Genomic DNA, 13,368 nt, shown 5'->3' with positions numbered 1-13,368 from the left:
CCTAATCCCTGGACATTATCCTCTTATAAAACTTTTAACCTTAAAGGGCAAGTCAACCCCAAAATAAAATGTTGCCCAATATAAGAAAACATTATTCCAAGCAACTTTGCAATATACATTCATTACAAATTTTCTATGTTTTTTTAATGTTATTTGTATGTTTATTGCAGTTGAAAGCAGTGTTTTGTTTGTCCCTTTATGTTCTCTTCCGTTCTGTCTAAGACTGTTGAGACAATGTAAGACAAGGCAGCTGATTAACAGACCTGTCTTTCCTGGGGAATCAAGACTGTTGCAACATTGTTTAAAAAGTAACAACTGGGAGTTAAGCAAATGCTGCTTTCAATAGCAATTGTTTTTAGAAATAACGTTAAAAGCACTGAAAATGTGTAATGAATGTACAGTGGAAAGTTGCTTAGAATCATGTTTTCTTTTATTAGGCAGATTTTTATTTTGGGGTTGATTTGTCCTTTAAGCTTTTTTGTCTTTCTGACCTGAAACCCTCATCAACCATGTGGTCAGGCAGGAATGGCACAGTGAAAGAACAGTTACTGCAGCTTGTCAACCCACCCATCACTACTTGCCATTTATCTTTAAAGGAACAGTAACACCAAAAAATGTAAGTGTTTTAAAGTAATGAAAATATCATGTACAGTTGCCCTGCACTGGTAAAACTGGTCTGTTTGCTTCAGAAACACTACTATAGTTCATATAAACAAGCTGCTGTGGAGCAATGGCGGAAATTGAAAAATGGCTATATGGCACAGGTTAAGTAATGGATAACGGATAAGACCATTAGACAGATAGAGCTTATTTGCTATCTGCTGTGTAACCTGAGCCTTTTCTCCTTTGAATGGCTGCCCCCATTGCTACACAGCTGCTTATTTATATAAACAATAGTAGTGTTTCTGAAGCAAACACATCAGTTTTACCAGTGCAGGGCAACACTGCATTATATTTTCATTACTTTAAAACACTTATTTTTTGATGTAACTGTTCCTTTAAATAATGTTGTTTAATCTATTGACATATATCTATAGCTCTATATGATATGCTCTCATAGTTATTGCCTTATATGAATATATTCCTACAACTCCCAGCATTGCCTATGAACATTCCATAGGGAGGCCCGCATTTCTGGAAAGGCCACCTAGGCCCGGGCCTAGGGTGGCAGGATTTTAGGGGGGCGGCATGCTGCCCAATCACACCCACATTGGTCCAGATGATGAAAATTTTGCACTAAAAAAGGGGAGGGGACAGGGGCGACTAACACCAGTGGGCCTAGGGGCGCCCACTATGTAAATCCAGCCCTGTCCATAGGAAGACAAAATGTAAATCTTCACAAGCAGTAACCAAACAAAAACATTTTTCTCTACCCAGCTTTCCCCACTTTTGTCTTCTCAGTCTAGGCCTGAGTACAAAATATGCTGAATAAATGTTATGCTTGCCATTCTATCTTCTATACTCGCTCGCCTACTCAGAATCACAGCTCTGTGGTAGTTGTGGATTAATTGCTGTCAATCTGACCCATGTATGGTCAAGAGTCATGTCCACATCAATACTTCTTAAGTGCAGTTACTGTATATAGTATAAAGAAAGCAATTTGGGATTGTAAATACTATATAGTATAAAATAACAAAATCTGAGAAGACTATAGGGTCTCTATAGGCACTTTTTAAATAAGCCCCCTTTGGATAAACTAAATAGTCATCAGATAAGAAATTCATTATCTGGAAAGCTTTGAAATACAGGAATGCAATTGCCTGTAGTGTCCTATTTCTTATACAGGTATGGGATCTGTTATCTGGAAACCCGTATTACAGAAAGACTATCTCCCATAGACTCCATTTTATCCAAATAATCCACATTTTTATGAAATAATTTCCTTTTTCTCTGCAATAATAAACAGTACCTTGTACATGTTCCAAACTAAGATATAATTAATTCTTACTGGAAGCAGAACCATCCTATTGGATTTATTTAATGCTTAAAAGATTTTCTAGTAAATGTAAGGAATGAAGATCCAAATTACGTTATCTGGAAAGCCCCAGGTCCAGAGGATTCTGGATAACAGGTCCCATACCTGTAATAGGCAAGAACAGTTAATGCATCTACTGAACATTTAGGCCTCATGGACAGTTCTCTCTTTTGTCCTGTTTTTCTCATATTGGTGTCATAAAGGGGATTGGTGTTAGGGGTTTATTTGCAGAAGACCAGGTAATGCTTAAAAGGGAAGGCAGTGTCATTCATTCTCAAATTACAGAACTGCAGTTATGGTGCCCCTTATCCAGACACCTGTTAACCAGAAACTCTGAATTACAGGATTTTAAGGGAATTATTCTTTTTTTTTTTTAATGTTTTTTTTTTTCTCTTTAAGCATAAAACATTACCGTGTATTTGTTGGTAACTAAGCTGCATTAATTTCTATTGGTGGCAAAACCCCTGGAACTGTTTATTAAATTTTATAAAACTACAAACAGAACAGAAAATAAATAAATGTGTGAAAGCAGAACAAGTATATTTGTAGTGATGTGAATACAAGTCACTGTTATCAATTAAGAAAACAGTATAATATATAATGAATAAAGTACCCCCTCTTGTAAAATATAAGGATATTATTATAAGTAACCAAGGAGTTTTATGACCATGAGGCCGAAGGCTGAGTGTTTTTATACTGGTCATGAAACTCCGAGGTAACTTCTAATATCCTCATATTTTACAACTGTGGGTACTTTATTTATTATAATACACAAATTTCAGTAGTGAGTCATGTGACAGAAATGACATCAGAACTCACCGTTTATAAGGATATAATTTACAAGATGTTCATAGCTTTTGTGTATTATTGTATGTATGTATGTATGTATGTATGTATATATATGCGGTCACACCCTCATTGCACCCCTGCCTAATGATTTTTAAAATTAGCGGTGAGCACAACTTTCCCTTGGCACTCGGAACAGATCCACAGGACCAAAGGTGTTCAGTTAAAAAATTATTTTATTTGTAGAAAATGTAAAAAAAAAACTGCATCTCCATCCGTCCTACGCGTCTTGCACCCCTATAGGGCACTTAGTCAGGGGCTCTCTAGCACACTTGTGTAATGGTAACACTCAACCATTTTTTTCAGTGATAAAATTCCACGTGACTTGCATAAAAAATGTCATGCCAGTTGAGTGTCACATAATCTGATATGTAAAAATGCCTGTTCACAACCAAAATAAAAGCCTTGTGGGGATAAGGCTTTGTGATGAGGCATTTTGACATCTCAGGAGGCATAGAATTGTATTTACAAGTTGTGTTACTCAAACAATTTGTTTTTTACTTACACATATGAGACACAACATAAGGTAATATTGTATCTATAAAAACATAATTGTTAGTGGCAGCATTCGCAGACAACTTACTATTGTTCCTCAACCAATCCAAATCGGAAATACCTGTAATACTACAACTTATACAAAGGTTCGGCAAACTAGCTGGATTTCAAATTAACCTGGACAAATCAGAGGCATTACAACTACATCATTCAGACCCTACAGATTGGCTCCCACCCTTCCCCTTCAAAAAAACCAAGATTAGTATTAAAAATTTAGGGATCAGATTACCATCAAATCTCAAAGACGCATATGCCTAATTCTAATTCTAACATTCTAATCTGACATTCCTGGGCAAAATACACTTCATTAAGATGATTCTCTTTGCCAGGCAACTATATCCGTTACAAATGTTACCATATTACATAAAGTCAACAGACCTAAAAAGACTAAACCAAACATTTAGAACTTCTATTTGGAACAAAAAGCGACCGAGGATCAGTCTCTTTAAATTGCAGCAACCTAAACATTTAGGCGGAACCAATCTTCCTAACATTAAAGAATATAACGAATATAACTTCTCCGCTATGCGGGAGACTGGATTCTCAATAGAGATCTCTACACCACAATATCTTTAGATCAATACGCAACTGAAAATCACTCCCTGAACCATATATTACACTCACCAATAAACAATATTCCGCCACTACTGTGTAACGACCCCATATTTTTAGATGCATATAAAGCCTGGCACATCGTTAGAAAGAAACAAAAACTGTCACCAATTGTTTCCCCATACCTATCATGGATAGGTAATGACAACTTTCCAATAGGCAAACAAAACCCTATTCTCTCACAATGGAGCGAAAACGGATTACATAACCTAAATGATATCATGGACAACAATTACACAATAAACTCTCAGGAAAAACTGAAAGTAAAATTCCCATTCATGACACAACATGTATTTTTGACTCTCAAAATTCTCCACTTTGCAACAAGTGCAACTAAAAAAAATGCCAGAGAATGATAAAACCAACCCTCTTAATCAAATCTGGAAAAACAAACACACAAAACAAACAGCTTCACAAATATATCAAACAATTAGAACGCTAATTGATATAGACAATGAACAAAGACCGGGCTTTACATGGACGACCAACATCCCAAATGCCACAACCTCTGAAATTTTCAAATAACACACAAGTATTATGAGGCTCCTTCCAGTAAGTAGATATCAAGAAATGGCCCTACAAATACTCCACAGCCCTTACCTAACTCCAGATATAAAATGGGAAATCTGCCCTCAGACAGCTGCCTCAGATGCCACTCCCCCAAAGCAGATTTGATACATAACTTATGGTCATGCCCCTCCCTTAAAAACTTTTGGACAGACGTTACAGAATATGTAGCTCAGATAACTGGTAAACCTTTCCAGGCGCAATTAGAATGCGTAATGTTTAGCAACGATACAACTTTCACACAGTTAACAAAAACAGATAAGAACCTGATATGGTATATATACCAATATGGTCCTATCTGTCGTTTGTCATTTGAGCTGATTTTTTAAGTTTATATTGTTAATATTGTAATTATGACAAACAACTAGACACATAATGCAAACCTAAAAATACAAGATTTTACTGTCTAGTCATGATTGTACAAATCTTTAAATAAAAACATGTTTAAAAAACAAAAACAAAATTGTTATAGATATTTTTGTTGCCCTGCAAATTGAAACCTTACATAGACCCTGGAATTAAATGGGGCAAATAGAGCAATTGTGGATTAAATTTATTATAATAGTACAGTTGAAAAGCAGTGAAATCAACACACTGTGTTCTCTGTGATAACTTTTCATTCTTTTTTTTTTTTTTTTTTTTTTTTTAACAATTCGTGTTTATTTAGTTTCAAATGTACACATTTAACAACATATCACTGATCAGTATGCGTTGTTTTCATTCTTTGTTTTAGACTGGACCTTTATTTGTTGTGCCAGAAAATCCAGGGTGGTCCCACAATGGTAAGTTACTCCTAAATTCTTATTTATTAATGGTAAGTGGCAATGATGCTGTAGACATTTCTTTATCTTTCGTAATACTGATGTTTGGTTTTGTTTTTTTCACCCTAGATCCGTATTGCCGCGTTAAACGCAGCATCTGCTGTGGAAGATGAACATGAGGAGACTTTCAAAAATCATAAAACACAAACTAAAGAGGCCCAGGTAATACATTTAAATATTCATTTAAGATCCTGTACTAGCCTTAAAGGACAAACTCTAGGCCTGCTTGTGATACCTACCTTCTTAACTGCACCACTTCAAACCCCCAGGACTGCCCTGTTTGTTGCATTGTTTTGCTTTTTATCAACAAGAACAGCAGTGTTGTCAGTCACCATCTTGCACCACTTGATATCTTCTTCCCACCAATCTTCTTCAAGAGCTTCAGTACATATTGCTTTACTCAAGCAAGCTAGAAAAGATCACCTTTTAACATATGGCTTATGCTTTATAAATAAATACTTTATTTGTCCATTACCCCAAGACACAATAATTTAATTATTTGAAAATATACAATCCATTAGGAAGTGGTAGAAAATTGATGTTAAGAGGAGTATCACAACTATTGGCAAAGTCTGTACATGTAATAGTTTTTTTTGCAAACTTAGACCTTTCAAATTATTTCTTAGGAAGCTGAGGCCTTTGCACTTTACCATAAGGCCTTGGACCTTCAGAAGCTTGACCATTTTGATGAGTCCTCACAGGCCTATCACCAGTTACTGGAAACCCGTCTATTGCAGGAAGTAAGTATACTGAAGCATATGCACTACCTTTGTTCAGTTACACACGTGTGTGCACACAGCTTGAAGATGAAAGTAGTTATGGCAGTGGGAAAAAAACAATTACTTTTTATTTTTAGACTTTTGTATAAAAGGGTTTCTGTCACTGGAAAACATGTATTTTTTTTTTTTCAAAATACATCAGTTAATAGTGCTACTCCAGCAGAATTCTACAGTGAAATCCATTTTTCAAAAGAGCAAACTGATTTTTTTATATTTAATTTTTAACTCTGACATGAGGCTCGATATGTTGTCAGTTTCCCAGATGCCCCCAGTCATGTGACTTGTACTCTGATAAACTTCAGTCACTCTTTACTGCTGCACTGCAAGTTGGAGTGATATCACCCCCTCCCTTTCCCCTCCAGCAGCCCATCAGCAGAACAACGGGAAGGTAACCAGATAACAGATCCCTGACACAAGATAACAGCTCCCTGGTAGATATGAGAGTAGCACTCAATAGTAAAACTGTGACTCCTTCAGTTACATTGAGTAGGAGAAACAATAGCTGGTCTGAAAGCAGTTCCATAATGAAGTGCTGACTCTTTCTGAAAGCACAGGATTGGGCACAATGACCTTATATGGCTGCCTAAACACCATTATTACATCTAAAAAAAATTCATTTGTTGGTTCAGGAATAAAATTTTATATGGAGTGAATTATTTGTAGTATAAAAAGTGTAATTTAGAAATAAAAATTACACCATAAAATTGATGACCGTAAAGGGGTTGTTCTTTCCAACACTTTTTTCAGTTCAGTTGGTTTCAGTTCACCAGAAATAAAGACTTTTTTCAATTACAACATCAATGTGTGACCGTGTAAAGTCAAATTTTTCACCTTTCTAAAGTAGCTCTGGGAGGGGGGGGGGCTGGGTCATCTACTCTCTAAACTGTTCTAAAATGATACATTTAGTTGATACATTTCTTATCCTAAACCCTGCTGAGTAGAATCCCTGAGTTTGATTAAAGGCAGCTGTTAGAATTGATACAATAGTTGCTAATACTCAAGAGATGCTGCTGAGAAATGTATCAAAATTGTATATATATTTATAATATATAAATGTTGCAAAATTGTAACCGTTCAGAATTTGCACCTGAATTACTGAGCTAATGAGTTAATTTTGTAAAAACAATAAAAAATGGATGGCAATTGAAAAAAGTCTTTCTTTCTGGAGAACACTGAACAACTCAACAGAAAAAGTGTTTGGAAGGTGAACAACTCCTTTAGCAATAAATAATATTGCTGGTTCTGAGCAAAGCTGTTGGCATATGCAAGTGTAATACATTTTTTATATTTTAGCATATCTACTTTTAGTTAATATTTTGTCTGTTGATCTATAGGCAATCCCAGCAAATGATGAAAAAGAAGGGCTTAAACACCCAGGGCTAATGCTGAAATATTCCACTTACAAAAATCTGGCACAGCTTGCTTCGCAAAGAGATGATCTAGAAACAGCCATGGAATTTTACATTGAGGTACTGTATTAAGGACCAGTAACATAAATTTAAAAAAAATTAATTTGTACTTAATAAAAAAAAACAAAAAAAAAAACACCACAACACTTTTAAAGGAGAAGGAAAGGCTGGAGACACTTGGGGGTGCCAAATGTTAGGCACCCCCAAGTGATTGTAGCGACTTACCAAAAACCCAAGGCCGGTGCTCCTATCGGGAGAAATCTGCACTGGCCCTGGGTTATAGGAGCGAGCACCATGGAGAGATCTACTTCCGTCTTCGCGCAGCTGCACATGCGCATTAGAACTAAAAGCCGAACTTTAACTTTAAAGTCGGCTTTTTCATTCAAATGCGCATGTGTCAGTCCGGGGAAATGCGCAGCTGCGCGAAGACGGAAGTAGATATCTCCGTGGTGCTCGCTCCTATAACCCGGGGCCGGTGCAGATTTCTTCTGATAGGAGCACCGGCCCTGGGTTTTTGGTAAGTCGCTACAATCACTTGGGGGTGCCTAATGTTTGGCACCCCCAAGTGTCTCCAGCCTTTCCTTCTCCTTTAACTTGAAATTTATAAGAAATAATTTACAGATTCTCTGCTTGCGCTCCTCTTCAGAAACATTGACAGGAAGATGATCTATCATGCGGTTCTCGATTCTTCCTCCCTGGCTATCTCCTGTACAAGGCAGGGAGGAGAAATCGAGAGCCGCACTATGGATCGTCACTCTGTCGCCGTTTCTGAAGAGGAGCGCAAGTGAATAAAGACTTTGCGAATTTAAAGTAAATTTTTTATGTTACTGGTCTTTTAAGCTTGCATGAAAACCTGTGTGTATATGTGTATACTGTATATATTAGGTGCTGGAACAAAAATTCATATCTATAAAGCAAAAAAAACTTCCGCACACATAGGTCTTGATAAGTGAAAAAAAGCTGGTAGATTTATTTCAACGTTTCCGCTTACAAACTCAAGCCGTCATCAGGAAGGGCAGAGCCTAAAGTGAACATGAATATATTGATATTTTCTTGGCATTTTAAAGTTTAACTACCATTATATAAATGTATACATATATATGATAATTATTTCAGTGTAAATTCTTGTGCCTTGTAATTCGAGGTAATATTGTTCTTTTAATTCTATAGGCTGTCATGTTGGACTCCACTGATGTCAATCTGTGGTATAAGATTGGATGCTTAGCATTGCGTTTGGTACGCATTCCACTGGCACGGCATGCATTTGAAGAGGGATTGCAGTGTAATCCTGACCATTGGCCCTGCCTGGATAACTTGATCACTGTCTTGTACACAATCAGTGATTACACTAGTAAGTGTCTTCCATACTGTTATATGTAACCATTTCATAACCACTTTATATTCCTACAACTTGTTTAATTAAGATGATGCAGTGGTCTCTTTTCGAAGGGCGCAAAGGATACAGTAATCTTACACATAAAGGAAACATGGCAGATAAAGTTATAGCTGGACAACTGAATACCTTCACAATGTTGCACAGATATTGGTTAGCTCGAACCAATTGAAAAAAGTTGGTTTGAGCTTCAAGAGTTTCAGTACTCCCCCCTCAGATTCACCCTTTGGTTGGTGCTCCCTTTATCTTATAAGATTAATTGTAATTAAACATATATAGTAATAGTCACCAGGTTATTTTTCTGTAATATCCAGGGCAGCAACTAAGAATTCATAGCAAAATTCATGCAGATTGTCTAATATTCTACTAGCCCCATGCACAGTGTAGTTTTATTTATTTATTTTTTTGGATTGTTGCGATGAATATTGTATTGCTGACTAATAATATTTAATGGGACAACTCTGTATTTCTCTTGCAGCTTGCCTATACTTTATCTGTAAAGCACTAGAAAAAGACTGCCGTTACAGTAAAGGGTTGGTGCTAAAGGAAAAGATTTTTGAAGAGCAGCCTTGCCTTAGAAGGGACTCGTTTCGCATGTTTCTCAAATGGTGAGTCACATGGTCATTATTTTCATTAGAATTTTTGAGTTTTTCAGAAATACAAACCAGAGAAATGACTGTCTGCATAAACCATTTTTTTAAGAAACATTTGAATAAATTATTAATATTATTATAGGAAATCTACTGTCATAATGTCTTAATGTACACTGAATACCATTCACTTCTTACATGCCTGTTTTCTCTCAACCCCACAGTAACATGTCCATTCATGAAGTAGATGTAAGTGATGAGGAAGCAAGAACAATTGTAGAGGAAGCTATGGACTTGCGCAGAAGAAGGCAGGCTCTAACTGTGCGAAAAGCAGAACCTGATCTTAAACTGGTGCAGCCTATACCATATTTCACGTAGGTTTGAAACTATGATAGAAAAACACTTGGTATGAGCAGTGCTCATTTAGCTGATTCCAAATTACCTGTACCACAAAAACGGTTCTTTCTTCAGGTGGAAGTGTCTTGGGGAAAGCTTGCTGAATATGTACCGGCATCTAATTTCCTGTGAGCCTCCCCGTCCAAGCCTAGGAAAGAGGATTGACCTTACAGAATACAAAGACCCTGCAGTGCTTTTTCATCCACCCCCAGTCAGTTCCCCTACAGATATAATTGTTGATCCGCTCATGATCTCAACTCCTCCAACACCAGTATCGGTCATAGAGATGCCTTCTGTGTTACCCACTGCTACACCACCTGCATCATCCAGCAATGTCATTGATACTTCAGCGGTGCAAGGTGAGTGGGTCCTTGTTAAAAGGAGATTTTTTGTGGGTATTAGCGTGCATCTCTGTACCACAAAACATTTGATCGCACTGATTTGTGGAAAAATCTTAATCTAAGAAATTCTCATTGTGCGCTTTTCCAAATTAAAATAAAAAATGTCAAAGCTTGAAAATACACCTCCTATTCACATATATAGAAGCTCCATAGTTTTTGCTGCCAAACGATTTAATTCAAATGTTGAGTTTTTTTCGAGAATTTGAGATTTTTTTTTAATCTCAGAAATGTGCATTCCTTTGCCAGAATAGTTATTATTGATACTTTCAATAATTCCTATATTTCTTTCATTTCAAGATGTGTTCATAGATTTCTTATAAGTACAGTTTTTTTTACTTTTTGCCGGGCACATGGTAAGTGAGTTATACCAATGGGATGGATTTCACCAGTGTTGATGGCTGGGGTTATGTAACACCTCATTTTTCCAAAATATTTTTCTATGTTACATCTATGCTATGTGTATTGAAAAACAAGTCTAAGTTCAGTATGCAGACACACCATTATAATTGTTTTCTTTTTGGTTTCATTCTAAGTTTTAAAATAACATGCTTGTCATTTATATTTTATACAGCAGATTCATCCACAGGGGATAAAACGAAGAAGGGTGTAAAGAGAAAAAAAATATCTGAGGATGCAGGGGAGACAGCAAAGAGGCGCTCTGCCCGTGTGCGCAACACCAGATGCAAAAAGGAAGAAAGGGTGGATTTTCAAGAGCTGTTGCTGAAGTTCTTACCTTCCAGGTACACCTAATGGCCTCTTGTGTTATACATTTTGATGTGATATTTCTTCATTTTCTGTTAAGTTATTTGTGAAAATTAAAATTACTGATCAAGGATAAGCAAGAAAAGTTTCATGGTGTTGGAAAATAATGTTGTTCATGTGGCCTCGACATCTTATTAATATGTTGACCAACTTTATTTTTTGAGGCAAGTATTACTTTATGTGAAAGAATTAAAACCTTATTGTGGCAAATGACCTTTATAATAATCTTTTGTTAATTTTATTTGTGTAATGGGGAAATGTTGAAAGGGGAATGTATAATTATATACTTTATTCTCAACAGATTGTGTGTGTGATTCTGTTACTGACTTACAGTTTTAGTAAAAATGGCCATTACTAAGCACAATTTAGCAGAAACTGTTTAGTCTGTAGTAGCCAGTTAAATGTTGAACAGTGAGCTATACACAAATCTAATGTTGAAATGCGTGACCTAATAGAAAAAAATGAATTTCCTCATTGTAGGCTTCGTAAATCAGATTCTGAAGAAGAGGATGATCCTTTTTGCAGTTTTGAAACACAGTCTGAAATGAAACAAGAACATTATGCAAATACTGGAGATAACATGATGTCTTTTGACTCTGCAACTTTTATGGAGTCAGGTAGGAAACTTTACAAAAAAACATACAGTATAATAATTGAGTGTCTTTGAATCTTATGTTGATGTAGAAAAATGTAAAACTTTGTATAGCAACATCCGAAGCGTTCTCTGTTTTACATCTGTATATAAATCTCTCCAGCTGTACAGTCAGGGGAACTGACCAGCAGGCGTCTCTGTTACAAAATTAATGATATTAGCAGTTAATAAACAGCTTAATAGCTTTGAAACTGAAAGAACATTTATGTAAATTTCAGAAGTGCTTAGCACCCTGTGCAATTTTAAATTAATTTTTAAAGGTTTACATAACCTTTAACATTAGAAATGCATTGGAACTCTTCAACAAGGAGTAGTAGTACATGGAGGCAAATGGGGTAATGTTATTGTTTGGCTATGTTAACCAATCTTCCTAATTAAAACAAATACTAATACCCGGGCTAAAACTAATTTAAATTAGAAGACATGTTGTATTTGCTAATAACTTTTACTTAAATATATGTAGTCTCAATTGTAGGGTTTATTGTTAATTTTTATTTTGGTATAAATAACTTTTAGATTTTTTGCCTTCTGCCTTTGTCATCGGAACAATTTATGGAGATGCTTGGTCTTGTTAGCTGTTTTGGTGTTTTTCTATAGAGTGCTAAAAGTATATAAATTATAGTGTCATGTACATGAACATCCTTGATGTATGAGGTGTCTACTAATAAGGGGAACCCCCTAAAACTGCTTTTTTTTATTTTTTTTAAATTCTTTAGGGGGTTTAAATGTATTTGTAAATTAAATTCTTAATAAACCCTGTCTGACTGTTCTCTGCAGAATTATATTTTCTTCTAAAACTGTATTTTGTGTGGAGACCATCTTTAATTGTTTGTATCCTATACTGTAAACTTTGATACCAAAAGAGCACAGGCATCAATGTTTGAGTTTTGCAAAATGTGCTATGGTATTAACCCATAGCTTTCAATTAAATATATTTTTCTTTGGTAAGTGTCCTTTGTTTGCAGTTGAACCTCTTTACCTTATTCATCACATCAGCCTTCTTGACCATTCTGCTGAATGTACTATATTGTTGCAGAGAAACAAGATGTGCATCAGTTCTTGCTTGATAATATGGTGAATGGGGGCATCTTGGAGCTAATGATGCGATATCTGAAGGTCATTGCTCAGAAGTTCCTTGTGAAGTGGCCCCAAGGGCTTACAGATGTTGTCCTGAGGATACACTCTAATTGGAGAAAGCACAGCAGTGGCTTGCCCAATCCTTTGCTCAGGGACTGCAAGGACCAGCATATCAGAGTAAGAATGCAAACAAACCAATATATATGACATAAGAAAGCAAGCAGCGTATACATACCAGTATCATCATCCACCTGTTTTCTTTTTTTTTTTCTTGCAGGACATGATGGTAATGAGTCTTACCTGCATGGAGCTTCAGCTGGATCAGTGGCTTCAGACCAAAATGAAGAACTCAGCAGGTACTGGTGACTCATCATCTTTATGATAGGCATTGCCTGGAATGCATGTTAATCATTTCTGATTAATACTTCTCATACTTTGGTTGATATCCGGTTTTGTAAAGATCCATGCTAGACATAATAATACTTAGGTAGCTACAGTTGTTCAACAGACTTAAATTCATGAAAAAAATATTA

The 13,368-nt window shown here is 36.0% G+C and overlaps 1 protein-coding gene across 5 annotated transcripts in view; it reads left to right on the top strand.

Annotated features, from left to right (window-relative positions):
* The window catches only part of cabin1.L (calcineurin binding protein 1 L homeolog), a 93,519-nt gene that overhangs the window by 500 nt on the left and 79,651 nt on the right, over positions 1 to 13,368 (top strand). For 3 of the 5 annotated variants that reach the window (XM_018261881.2, XM_018261885.2, XM_018261865.2), the window contains exons 2-13: positions 5,289 to 5,337; positions 5,446 to 5,538; positions 6,003 to 6,116; positions 7,490 to 7,624; positions 8,735 to 8,915; positions 9,436 to 9,565; positions 9,772 to 9,921; positions 10,019 to 10,302; positions 10,916 to 11,084; positions 11,587 to 11,723; positions 12,795 to 13,012; positions 13,113 to 13,191. In XM_018261881.2, coding sequence (XP_018117370.1) covers positions 5,335 to 5,337; positions 5,446 to 5,538; positions 6,003 to 6,116; positions 7,490 to 7,624; positions 8,735 to 8,915; positions 9,436 to 9,565; positions 9,772 to 9,921; positions 10,019 to 10,302; positions 10,916 to 11,084; positions 11,587 to 11,723; positions 12,795 to 13,012; positions 13,113 to 13,191 — 1,693 coding nt within the window. In that variant the 5' untranslated portion in view covers positions 5,289 to 5,334. The remainder of the gene's footprint in view (positions 1 to 5,288; positions 5,338 to 5,445; positions 5,539 to 6,002; positions 6,117 to 7,489; positions 7,625 to 8,734; positions 8,916 to 9,435; positions 9,566 to 9,771; positions 9,922 to 10,018; positions 10,303 to 10,915; positions 11,085 to 11,586; positions 11,724 to 12,794; positions 13,013 to 13,112; positions 13,192 to 13,368) is intronic. The other 2 variants (XM_018261890.2, XM_018261873.2) reach the window with 1 other exon arrangement.

Source organism: Xenopus laevis, chromosome 1L (assembly GCF_017654675.1).
Source record: "Xenopus laevis strain J_2021 chromosome 1L, Xenopus_laevis_v10.1, whole genome shotgun sequence".
NCBI lineage: Eukaryota > Metazoa > Chordata > Amphibia > Anura > Pipidae > Xenopus > Xenopus laevis.
Note: the sequence above shows the minus strand (reverse complement) of the source record. Positions and strands in the feature narration are given on the sequence as shown.